Here is a 13568-nt window from a genome sequence, read left to right as displayed (position 1 = left end):
TGATCCTATTCCTCACATGGTGACCCTACTCTTCACACCATGACCCTATTCCTCACACCGTGACCCTCATCATCATCCCTGATCCTACTTATGCCATGTCTCCGTTCTCTTGACCTATTCCTCATGCCATGACCCTATCAGTTTCACTCTGTCCATGGTCCTTACACTACGACTCTATCCCTCACACCTGTACTGCCCATGCTCCCGGAAGTTGACAGCCTTTATGGTTGTGATGCTAACAACATTTTGCTGAAGAAAACAAAAATGATTCTAGTCATACACTGACGAGGAACTGTGATAAGTTCAGGTCAAATTCGGAAGGCTGTGGAACAAGGGATATCATTGCTGATGTTAGATGAGTCTCGGCTGTAATCAAAGAATACCAAAAAGTTTACCTGTATTTTTTGGACTACGCAAAGGCATTTGATGGTGTGGATCAATGTATAACATTACAAAGAATTGGAATTCCAGAACTTTTCATTGTTCTCATACAGAACCTGTAGCTGGATCAAGAAGCAATCATTTACACAGAACAAGGGGATATACTGCATGTTTCAGAATAGGAAAAGGTGTGTGTCCAAGTTGTATCCTTCCACTATGTTTACTCAATCTATATGCTGAACAAAGAATCCATACAGGTGGACTGTATTAAGAAGAATGAGGCATCAGGATAGGAGGAAAATTCACTAACAACATGACATGCAGATGACACAATCTTGTTTACTGAAAAACAAAGAGGACTTGTAGCACTGCTGATGATCAAAGACTACAGCCTTCAGCATCTTCATCTGAAGATGAAGAAAATGAAACTTCTCATAACTGGGCTGACAAACACCATCATGATAAATGGAGAACACACTGAAGTAAGTTAACCACCATTTTATTCTACCTGGGTCAACAATCATTGCCTGTGTAAACAGCAAGTTAGCCATTAACTGATGTATTGCAACAAATATACAGTAAAACACCTCTTGAAAGTTTGATGACTATCATGTGCCCGACCCAAGTTAAATTCTTTTCAATCACTTCACATGCATTCAAACACTGGACAATGAAAAAGGAAGGCAGAGGAAGAACAGATGTGTTCAAACTGTGGTGTTGGTGAAGAATATTGACTAGACCAGAAGAATGAACAAATGCCTTAATAAGAAGGAGAAATATAGCCAGGATGCTCCTTAGAATCAAGGTTGGTGAGACTTGGGTTCACTTGCTTTGGACACATCACCAGCAAAGACCAACCGCTAGAAAAGGACATCATGTTTGGCAGGGGCTCGGAGGAAACTGGGAAGTCCTCAATGAGATGAGCTGACACAATTGTCCTCACCAGTGGGCTTGGCCACACCAACTATCATGAAGACAGCACAAGACTGGACAAGGTTTGCTTCTACTACGTGGGAAGGGGCCTTCAAAAAGTTCATGGGAAATGGAACTGAACGATAATAGAATCTTTCCTTGAACTTTTTTTTCCCTTCCCCTCAAGTTTTTGAAGCCCTCAAGGTCATGATGAGTCAGAGCCAACTTGACAACAACTAACAGCTACAACAACAAATGGCTGTGGTCCCTGTAGTAGGATGAATGGTTACTCCACAAAAAGAGATGCCCATGTCCTAACCCCTGGAATGAGCTTTTCTGACCTTCTATCCAAGGAGCTCTGGTAGTGTAGTGGTTACGAGTCAGGTTGCCGACCTCAAAGTCAGCAGTTCGAAACTACTAGCAGTTCCACAGGAGAAAGATGAGGCTTTCTGCTCCTGTAAATATTTACAGCCTTGGAAACCCTGTGCAGGGTCATTATGAGTTGCAACCGACTCCACGGTACTTAACAACAACAATCCAAGTATACCTTAATTGCAGCCACGTGCCCTTATAAGAGTGAGAAGCAGGGGGACATTTGACACACACAGAGGAGAAGGCCAGGTGGAGGCACAACAAAGAAGACATTTGAAGATGCTGGCCTTGGAGCAATGTTGCCACACAAGCCAAGGAAGCGTGACAGCCACCAGAAACTAGAAGAAGCCAGGAAGGATTCTTCCCGAGGGCCTTTAGAAGGGAGTATGGTCCTGTGCTGGTATGGTGCTGCAGGAGAAAGCACTGGACCACAAAATCGGCAGTTCAAACTCACCAGCTCCTTCTTGGAAACCCTATACAGGGTCGCTGTGAGTTGGAACCGACTTGAAGGCACTTAAAAACAACAACATGGTCTGGTTGACATACTGACTTTGGACTTCTGGCCTCCAGAACTGTGAGAGAATATGATTCTGCTATCAGCCACCCAATTTGTTAGAGCAGCCACAGGAAACCCATACATTCTCCACACACACACCATCTCTGTTAAGCCAAGGTTTGGGCTCAACAACAAAATCACGGTTTCCACATGGGCCATGGATAGAATACCACTTCCACACACAGAGAAGAGACAGCAAGGCCAGCTTCTGTGGTTGGGCGTTGGCCCCCAAAGTCAGAGTCAGTCCTCACAGTTGATGCAGGGAGAAGGTCCACAAGCACCCTTTCTCATGCAGCAGCAGATGGACCCTGTTCCCTCCCCACCAGGAACACATATGTTAGTGGGGTTGGCCAGAGGCAGTATGACGGGCACACAGGAACAGAATAAAGGTATTCACTAGGTGCCACACAGGGACAGAGTCTCCCTGATGAGGAAGAAGAAGAAACCAGGACAGAGAGAGTCCAGTCCCCAGCTCAGTTCCACAGGGAACGCTCCATGCCCAAGGCAGCCTGGGTGACAAGCACAGGGGCAGTGGGGCCAACTGCCCTTCTAACAGGCTCCTCTGGCTGAGCTATCCCACCTCTGTCCTTTACTCTGACTCCCAGCTGGAGTCTGCTCCTTCTACAGTGCCCTTCCCCTCCCTGATCCTAACCCCACTCAATTATTTCCCTGTCACAATTACCCACTAGGCCGTTCGTTTGCAACCTGTACCCAGTTGTCTACCCATTACTGATTCCTCATGGCTGTCCAGAGTGTGGGCGGGCTGGCTGCAGTGGGCACCGCTGGACTCTACTGGAAAGGGACAAAGAAATCTTAGGATGAAAAAGCTTTGGAATTAAACCGTGGTGCTGGCTGCACGACATGGTGGATGTAATTAACATCCCGGAACCGTACACTTTAAAATGGTTAGCACGGCAAATCGTATGTTAGATATAATTTACTATGATTAAAGAAAGAAAAGAAATCTTTATTTTTTTCTCCTTGTTCAGACTGGCTTTCCTAATAGCCAAGCTCATATGGGAACTTTGCACTTTATCTATCGGAGTCCTATTCAAAATTGCCAATGAACACCACTAGGACTGCTCATGAGTTTAATTGGTTTCCTGTTGTATTGGGTCCTGCTGTGGAGTCAGAACAGGGTGAGGTTCATTTGGCCCCTAGCAACGGGCTGTAGCAAAACCTCAGGGCTGCTTCATCAGGGACCAATGAGTACAGAGAGCGTATCTTTAAACTGCAATTACCTTTCACAACCATCACAATCAAGGAGAGGAGGCCAAGGAGGCAGTACACCCACTCCAAGAACAGCTTCCTTTGTGAAAGGCAGCACCCGAGGGCAGGCTTCCCCAAGTCCCCCTGGGTAGGCCACCCGAGTGATTCCTATTCCAAGGATGAACTGGCCCCTTATGGCATCTCACGACTTCTGCTCATGTGGGTCCTGGGGACAGTACTTACTTACCAAACCCCAGTGAAGTTGGTGATGATTTCAGGGTATGGTTTAACAGCGCCCCCAGCGTTGGACTTGGGGAACAGCTGATTGTTATCCTCACCAGGAACCCAAACACAATGGGGCGGGCTTAGTTCTTCAAAGACCAGAGAACCCATGTAAGCACAAGCTGCGGCAGCTCCAGCTCACTGTGTAAACGGTTCAGACTCAGTCTTTTAGAAATGTCTTAACACATTCATCCCCTCCAGCGACCCGATGAGGTAGGCAATACTGCTCCTCTTTCTTGGAGGAGGAGGAAACTGACGAACAGAGGTGTTAGCCTGTTCAATGTTGAACAGCTCATTAAGGGAAGGGGCTAGAGTTTGGGTCTGAGCTGTTAGCTCCTGAGCCTTAGCTCTGTCACTGCTAGGACAGACTCAAGAGGCTTTGAAGTGCATGAGAAGGAGGACAGGGAGCCTTCAGTGGACACCAGACTGCCTGGTCAGCCCTGTTCACAAGTCTCGGCTTCTATGGGCTCTGCCCTTACACTGTCTGTGAGTTGATTCCCAGCTTGGCCAGGTGTAGATACTTGTAACAATGCAAATGAGTCTTGTCCCCGGACATGCACATGAAGTCTGTCAGGCAGAAGAACAACAAATTTTCCACCCATACCCCCCACAGCCAGTTCTGCACCGAATTGTAAAGACTTCATTACAGATTCCTATACAATTCTGAACTCTCCTTTGAGTTGGCCGTAATATCTTACTAATTCCTGGACTAATTGACAAGTTACGTATAGTCTGACTCACATTCACTTTATATTTGTATATTGTTACTGTTATTAGGAGTCCTGTGTGGCGCTGACTGCAAAGTCAGTTTGAAGTGCAAGGTTGGCGGTTCAAGTTCACCAGCTGATCCTCAGAAACGTTATACAGCATTGTTATGGGTCAGAACTGATACGACGGCACTTCACAAAACCAGCAAGTGTTGTTAAGTGCTATTGAGTCGGTTCTGACTCTTAGTGACCCTGTATAGGATTTCCCAGGAGTAGATGGTGAATTTGAACTACTGACCTTGTGGTTAACAGTCCAGTGCTTATCCTACAGTGTCATACCAGGATTCCTTATATTTGTACAAAGGCATGAGTCTACCATTCATTTTTGGTTTTGCTTGTAATTATCCTTTATCACTACTACTGTCTACTAAGAGCTAGGTATGAAACCAAATGCCAGGGGTACAAAAATCCTCAGTCCAGAACCTCATTCTAACAAGAGGGCATCTAGCTGGGGAGACAGGCACATATGTAAATATATACACAAGGACAGCTTGTGAAACATGATATTCTGAACTAAGTTCATATACTTCTAGGGATCACCAACAGATTCAGTTAAAAAAAAAAATCAGACATGTATCTTCAGTTTTCCTGGGATCTGGCCCCACAAATGGGAATGTTGAATGTTAATGAGCCTTCTAAACACCATGTTAGAAAAACAATACAGTTAAGTCATTACGCTGGTGGGGATCACATTTAAATATTTAAATGATCATATTTTTCTTTTCTTTCTTCTTTTTTAAGTTCTGGTTTTTCTGCAGCTAGGAACTTGTGACTTGGTGGGACATTTTTGATGGCCCGGATGCAGGAAGCTCTGTACTTAAGTAGCTTAGATAGGAGTCAAGTTGAGTCAATGCTCGACTGTTTCACATCTATATCCCTGAACATTTATATACTAAAATGAAGGTCAAAACCCAACATTTTTGGGAAATGTGAGGGTTAGGGTGGGTTCCTTTCCTCAGGCATTTTCTGTAATTATAAGAGACTGTGATTGATGCTAAAGCAGAGGCATGGAGGAAGTGTGTGTGTGTGTGTGTGGTGGGGGGGGTTGTTGGCACAACAAAGGAAACCATTGACTTTGTTGGACATTTCTGGTAGCCTCGGGTAAGGAGGAAAGGAGGTGAAGGAAGGACCAAATTCCATGAGAAAGTGGGAAGGTCGGAAGCAGGCTGAACAGGGGAACTGGACACAGGCTAGGCGTGTCCCCAGCCTTTCCCCTTGGCTTTGCCTGGGGTGGAGTAGAGGTGCCCAGGGCGGACAAGCTGGGGCCAGGCCACAAAAGGCCCCCGTGCTCATGCACAGGAAGCTTGGACTTATCCCCAAAGCAACTGGGGACCTAATCAGAAAGGCTTTTGATGCTGGAGAAAGACCCTTCAGATCTGTGCTTTAGAAAGATGGCTTAGTTCTAGTGTGGAGAAGCAGGGGAAGCTCAGGATTGGACATTCCTAAGAAGCTGTGGGTGGGGTTCAGTGTGAGCCAAGGAGGCGATGCAGGTTTCCAGTGTGGGCAACTGGGAAGGTGGCCATGTGCTTAACTAAGATGGTGCACACAAGCTACGCAGGAGTGGGCAAAGGCTAGTTAATTCCAGGTGCTCTAGAAGACAGGTGGTCATCCCAGGTGAGACAAGAGACTGGGACTTAAGAACAGGAGAGGTTGAGAGTGGAGGTACAAGTGTGTGAGATGCAGGTCTGATTCACTGTTAAGAACTGTGCAAAAGAGCTAACACCATAGCCAGAGACTGCTGCCCTTAGAAAGGCCTGGGCACTATGGTCCCTAACTGATGTAAAACTTCCCCTAAGTACCAGAGGCTTTGTGTCAACAATGTGGTTAACAATGTGGTCCTGCTCTCCTCTTGGGATCGTCTACATGAAGGTCCCCCAGCAAGAACCTGGGCACTGAGTCTCAGTGAGCTCCTGGTGGGCACTTCACATGTGTGGTCACAACTCAGTGCTGGGGGATTAGTATGAGGTACGTGACCTCATGGGGAGAGTACTCTGGAGCCTCATGTGGTTCCCCCTGGACTTGATCCTGCGGGCCTTTCCCTCTGCTGTAGTTAAGCCCTAGTAAATGATTAGATCTGGGAGTGGTGTCAGGGCAGAATGCAGTCACAAAATTTTCAAATAACCTAATTAAATTGAGTCCAAGCTGAAAAAGAAAGCCCTCAACGAGCAGGTCTGACACAGTGGTTACAACAATGGGCTCAAACATCCCAGTAGTGAGGATGGCGCAGGACCAGGGGCAGTTCAGACTCTTGTACACACGGCTGCAGCTAGCGACAAGTCAAATGGCCACCCCTGCCGTGTATATATATATACAGACAGACAGAGTATATATGTCGAATATCCTAGACCAATGTCTTCCAAACTTTTTATCAGCCACAGAATTCTAATTTATGTAAAACTTAAAAATGAAACTGCTACCACTTATTAACTTCTTCCACGAAGCAGCGTTCCGTCAGCATAGAAAGTGTACCTCTTTCATTCATGATGCCATCCCCAGCACCTAAGCCAACACCTGCACCCAGTAGAAAGCTTTCAGTAAATATTTCATCAACGGAATTAAATAATTTAGGGTTTGATGAATGAAATTTACTTAATAAGATGCCAGCGAAGTTAGTTTGATGAACCAAAAAGCCCCCTGATTGCACTTGGGAGTACAGCTGACATCTCGTGTTAGACTCAGCATCATGCAGTTCAAATGAGAAACTCACAGAACCCCAGAGACCCCCGTTTTTCTTACCGACTTGTTGTTTGGAAGCAGGAGTGTAAGCTGACCAGGAAGGGGTTGCTGGATGCTTGCTCAAACACGTGCTTCTCTGTCTGTACCCAGTCGATGTCCTGAAATAGACACAAGGGCGTGCTAATGAGGCTCCTGAACACCCTCAAAGGCATCCTGGAGGAGGAGGCACCAATGGAGGGCAAGTTGCAGCTCTGATTGTGGGAAGACAATGAACAAAGGAAAAGAAAATGTCCATGAAGAAATGTGCCGCCACCATTATTGCCACATGGCACCTGCTCCACAACCCTCATCATCTCCACCGGCCATCCTCCATTACCACCAGGATCTTTAGCAGATTCTTTCACCAGATCATCCATCATTATCTCCATCACTATAACCTACTACTACCATCACCACCTCCATCACCAGAATCTTTCAACACTATCATTCACCACCGTAACCTTGCACACCATCACCACCATCACCACCAATCTCTACCTCCATCATCGTAATCTATTAGCAGCAGCAGCATCACCATTTCTATCACCATTCTCAATCACCACCAGCATCCATTATCATCCTGACCACCACTGTCATCACCATCACTGGCAAAACCTATCACCACCAGCATCCATCAGCATCACTCATCAGCCACCTCATCGCCACCACCATTATCATTTTATTATCTCTACCAAACCACCACCACCACCATCTCTACCAACTCTCATCCATCACCATCGCCACCAGCTCTAGCCACATGCTGGACTCTCCCAGGGCACTGCTTCATGTCATCCCCACAATAGCTTTGGGAGGCCACTATCACTATCTCCATTTAAGACACGAAGAAACGGATGGTGGAGAGGGCAAGCAGATTCCCCGCGGTCCCACAGCTAATGAGTGCTAAGCTGGGAGGCAAGCCCACACCCATCTCCAGAGCACTAGTTCCAAGTGACAGGGCTGGCTCCCTCTCAATTCATGCAGAATTGTGGTAAAATGCTACAAAGTAAAAGTCAACTTTAAATCATGATTTCACTGCACTGACTCTGTGCCAACTTCAGAAAGCAGAGCTGGACATGGCCCACAAACTTTCAAGGCCTGCCCTCTCATTTTTTTAAGGTAACAAAAGAGAGAGGGAAACAGATGCGTCTAAATTAGTGTTGTCTTCCTGCAAAGGTTTTGGGAAATCCATGAGCAAACTTTAAGGAAGTGTCACAGGCGGACCACCTCCATCTTTGCTCCCTTCTCCTTGGGTTTGTTTCTCTGAGCTACCACCCAACTGCTCCTTTACATCCCCACCGGGCATCTGGAACTACACAACAGGCCACACACAGAGCTCTTGACTCCATGCTACCACCTGTGTGCCCTACCTCCAGCTGTTACTGCTATTTATAGACCAGTTGTTTTTCTTTGCTCCTAAGAGATACAACTGCTTTTAGGTGTGAAGAATAAGATTAAAACTACACAAAGCAAACAGACAGGAAAGATGCTCAAATAATTAGTCATGTGGGAAATGCAGCTGAAAATCACAACGAAATACCACAGAATCCCCAGAGCGGCAAAAATGAAAAAGATAGGAAGAGCCTGGAACCTATGCTGTGCTTGTAGGAATGTAAACCAGTTCAGCCACTGTGGAAGATGGGTTAGCTTCTTGAGGAACTGCCGGACCCAGAATTACCATGTGCAGCAACGTCATTCCAGGTATATACACAAGAGCCCCGACAGCAGGGACTCCGTGATATGTGTCCATCCATGTCCAATGCAACACTAGTCACAAGAGCCAAAAGGTGGGAACAATGCACGTGTCCATGAACAGAGGAAGGCATAAACTCCATGTGGTCCATCCAGACAATGGAGTGTTCTCCAGTACATGTTATGATCTGGATGAACCTCGAAAGCATGACGCTAAGTGAAAGAAGACAGACACAAAGAATTCACGTATTATATGAACCCTTTACATATATGGTATGTCAGGAACAGGTAAAGCCATGGAGCCCGAGAGTGACCGGTGCTTTTCAGGGCCTGGGGGTGGGGGTGGTGGAGGGAAGAGTGACCCCTTTATGGGTCTGAGATCTCCCTTTGGGGATGAAACAGTTGCACAACTGAGACAATGTGCCTAATACCTCTGGATTGTAGACACTTTAAGATGGTTAAGATGGTATGCTTTATTTTGTGTGTACTTTACCACAGTTAAAAGGAAAAATAGGTACAAAGCCAGAATTAAGGCTCCCTCCCACAAATTCACAACTGATTGTATAACTCGAATTTCAACTTCTGAAAACACTGGCCCGAGAAAGTTTGCTCACACGAAGCTACCTACTACCACAGTCCCTGTCCATCCACAGAATTGTCTGTGAAGGCAGTCAAGCCTGGTGGGGGCCACGTGTGGACTACCTCTGTGCATCCTTCCTGTCATCTCACTCTCCTCCCCTGTGTCCCTGAGGAAGCAGGTCCCAACTGGCCCAAAGGAACTTCACAATGACAAAGGGTTGCGGTCACCCAACTCAACTCTTACTTGGCAACGCAAACATTGAAGACTTTCACTCTCCTTGCCCGGATCTATTTCATGAAAATCCACATGTGTTTATTGAAGGTTTGCGTGTTTATTGAGGCCTTGGAATGACTTCTTCAGGTGTGGGGATCCCCACAGCCCCCTGAAGTTCCCGCCCCAGTGACAGCACTGACCTCATCGTCATGGACCAGCTCCTTCTTCACCACCTTCATGGCATAGATCTGATCATTCTTTTTCAGCCGCACCAAGAGGACTTTGGCGTAGCTCCCGCGCCCAATGACTCTAATAAGGTCAAAGTCCTGTAGCCCGAGCCCCTGAGATATTTTGATTCCATCCATCCCATCAATAACGGGTTTGAGGTCCTGGGGAAGGAGAGGAACAGAAGAAAAGAGAAGGGAATTTTGGTGAGAATGAGGCCTCATTCATCCCAACCAACCAGGGCTCCAAGCCACACTCAGATTGTTGACTCTCTACTAAAGCCCCCATCCTCCAATCCAACTAAGGAAATAGAACGAAGAAATAAAGAGTGCGACCACCAGCCATCTGTCAGTTTGTCATCCCGTGGTGGCTGGCATCTTGCTATGACGATGGAAGTTTTGCCACCATCATCTCCAATACCAACAGGATCACCCAGGGTGGACTTGTTCTAGCAGAGCTTCCAGACTCAGAAGGAAGGCCTGTGATCTACTTCCCAAACTCAGTCCATGAAGACCCTATGAATCACAACACAACAGTGGCCACCTTGCTGACTTTGAAGATGTCACCACAAGGGATCAATTGCTAGAGGAGGACATGAGTTTGGTGAAGCGGAGGGACAGCGTTGATGAGAAAGGGCCCTGGTGACATGCATGGACTAACAGAAGAACCCCAATGTTGGAGTGGGTCAGTGACATAGGACCAGGCAATGCTTCATCTGCTGTTGTCCATGAGGTCACCATGAGTGGAATTAACCTAACAGCATCAAAGAGTGGAGCTTCTAAAGGAACGGAAGGAGCTACAATCCCAAAAGCTACTCATTGCTACTGATGTGGGTCTGGTACAAGTCACAGGTGGTCCTTGTGAACGGCATGGAATGCCCAGGGACCCCAGGTCCAGCTAAGGAGATGGCCAGGGGGCCCAGAGATTTCCAGTCATCTGGGCTGGACCATGGGAGCACCTGGGCCAGTCTTCCCCTTCTTGGGCTCCCCCTGCGGGGGATTACAAAACATAACCCGATGATGTCTACAAAGATCTACTAAACCCCAGAGCAAGTATTATTAGAAATCTATAATGAAAGAGCGAAATGATCCAATTAGAAACAGCAGCTTCCCTCCTGCAAATGGTTCCTGGCAAGGATCTCTGTGGTGGGCGAAGGGAGGGAGCTATATGCTGCTGATCTGTGGAGCAAAATGGATTCTGCATTCCTGGGATTTTCTGCCTTATTGGCACATACAGAAGGACCAATTAGAAACACCGAGAGGCTGGAGGGTGACATCAGTCAATCACTTTGGGAAAGGTCTCTGCAAGGTGGAGGAATTTCCTGAGGTTTTGTGGGAATGTAACAGGTGCTAGAACTGTGCATTTCAATTAGCATGAGCAGGTGGAGATGCCAGGCCTCAGATTAAGAGCCAGATGGATGTCTGCTCTGCTGACTGAGTGGAGAGGGTGCTAGAGAGATTATCAGACTACTCATGTACTCCTGATCAGATCAGGATCAAGGAATTAGACTACAAGTTGTCTTTGGGTACAGCAGCCTCTGGGGGACTTAGTATGGATGTACAAGACCTCATTGATGGCACAGAGGTCCAGAGGAAGATATGGTTGGTTCCCCAACTTTACAGAAGAGGAGCCCAAGGCTCAGGGTGGCTCCACAGCTCTTGACTCACAAGGCCACAAAGACCCAGCTATTGATCCTCGGCGTTCAGGTCTGCATCTCTGTGAATTGTACAATAAACACAGTATCCTTACCACCCACACACTCAATGGCTTATGTCTTGCCACAATCACTTACTCTTGGTCCATCTATCTGCTAAGCATGTAGTAGACGTCAAGAACTTCAACATGAAATGTCCAAGAACCAGGTTCTCTCCTAGATATCCACACCACCATTCCCTAACCTACTAGCCTACCTTTAAACTGCCACCATTGCCCCAGAATGAGGAGGAAAGTTGAAATATGGATGAACTATTTGACACACTCACCTCAGAATCATCTTTAAGGTTGTCATGTTTCCGGGATGAAGAAATATAAGCAACTAGTGAAGAGAGGGGAAAAACAGGGATGTTACAGTGCTGGTAGGAATATGACCAGAGAACACAGTGACTCCGTGGGCCTCAGATGGCCATGTCTGGCCCTCTACAAGGATGCAGTGGCCCAGGTCCAGTCAGCAGTGCCCAGGGCAAGGCCACAGAGCAGCCCCACTCATCCAATTCAGCTAGAGTATGATAGAAAAATGCAGGCTCCTGGGTACGCATCTGGAGGCAGGGCCTAGGAACCCACATTTGTAACAAGTTTCTCCTGGGACTTACCCAGAATTAACCAGTCCTAAGATTTTGGTGTCTAGTCTTCCAACCTTTTATCAAAGAATATGTGGATGGGTGATTAGATGGATAGACGGATGGACAGACAGACAGATAAATAGATGGATGGCTGCTTATCTGAAGTCTCCTTTGAGTAAGGTTCTGTGCTAAGTTTTCTATGTTCACTTAACCTGTAACCACCTCCCAAGGGGCCAGGAACTCACATCTATCAGAAGAGAGCTAGAGCTCTAACACATCAGCAGACAGTTTCAATTGTGAAAGCTTGGATTTGAGTCCACCTAGTGTTTGAAGTTTCTCCGAAGGCTCCTTAATGTTAAAAATCAAGCTTTCCTCCCAGGAAAACACAAGAAACACGTAAGTGCTACATGCAGAGTGGGGACTGGAGGTCTTGCCACAGCACCCAGGCAATGTGACAGGCATCCTGCGAGGACTTCGAAAACTCCCAAGTCTGCAGAGGGTCTCCCATGGTGGTATCCAGCTGCTCCAGGGAAGGCTGCCTCTGCCCACCCATCCCATCCCAAGTGCCCGTTCTCTGCCTGTGGATCTGTCAGGAGCACTCAGGTGAGGGAGGCCCTGGAGAGCCATCCCTGGACCCGTGGAGCCAGCAGGATTTGGGAGAAGTGATGACCAGAAAGGAGAGGTGGACAAAGTGACCCTCCAAAGTAAGAAGAGGCAAGGAAGCAGCAACCCTACTTCCATCGGTCTCCTCGGAGGGCAGGTCCACACCGTCGTTCTTGTCGTCTACTGGAGGTTCCTGGGAAGGCATGACAGAATCCTGCAGGGAGAAAGGCCCGTGAGAGCACGACCATGGGAGCCCCGTGCACACCGAGGAATCACTTCTCATGTCTTCACACCATTGCTCACATCATCCTGCACGGTCCGCTGGTTCGCAGCCCATGTAATCACACTGTTTAATCCCCACAACACACGGTCACCCCTGTACACACCCCGTGTAATCACACCAATTCTATACCCGCACACATGGTCACCCTGTACACACCCCATGTAATTACACCAATTCTATACCCGCACACACGGTTACCCTGTACACACCCCGTGTAATCACACCAATTCTATACCCGTACACACGGTCACCCTGTACATACCCCGTGTAACCTTACTGTTTCTACAACCACACCACACAGTCACCCTGTACACACCCATGTAATCACACCATTTCTAACATCACACCACATGGTCACCTCTGTACACACCCATGTAATCACACCATTTCTAACATCACACCACACCGTCACCCTGTACACACCCATGTAATCACACCATTTCTAACATCATACTACATGGTCACCCTGTACACAACCTGTGTAATCATACTGTTTCTATAC

General features: G+C 47.2%; 1 protein-coding gene across 1 annotated transcript in view; it reads right to left on the bottom strand.

Moving 5' to 3' along the window:
• The window catches only part of PRKCZ (protein kinase C, zeta), a 148295-nt gene that overhangs the window by 19651 nt on the left and 115076 nt on the right, over positions 1–13568 (bottom strand). Inside the window, exons 7-10 of the mRNA XM_006871728.1 lie at positions 12916–12997; positions 11884–11936; positions 9877–10065; positions 7216–7313 (exon numbers count right to left, since the gene is read on the bottom strand). Of these exons, the coding sequence (XP_006871790.1) occupies positions 7216–7313; positions 9877–10065; positions 11884–11936; positions 12916–12997 (422 nt within the window). The remainder of the gene's footprint in view (positions 1–7215; positions 7314–9876; positions 10066–11883; positions 11937–12915; positions 12998–13568) is intronic.

The sequence above is a fragment of the Chrysochloris asiatica genome, unplaced genomic scaffold (genome assembly GCF_000296735.1).
Source record: "Chrysochloris asiatica unplaced genomic scaffold, ChrAsi1.0 scaffold00173, whole genome shotgun sequence".
In the NCBI taxonomy this organism is placed as follows: Eukaryota; Metazoa; Chordata; class Mammalia; order Afrosoricida; family Chrysochloridae; genus Chrysochloris; species Chrysochloris asiatica.
Note: the sequence above shows the minus strand (reverse complement) of the source record. Positions and strands in the feature narration are given on the sequence as shown.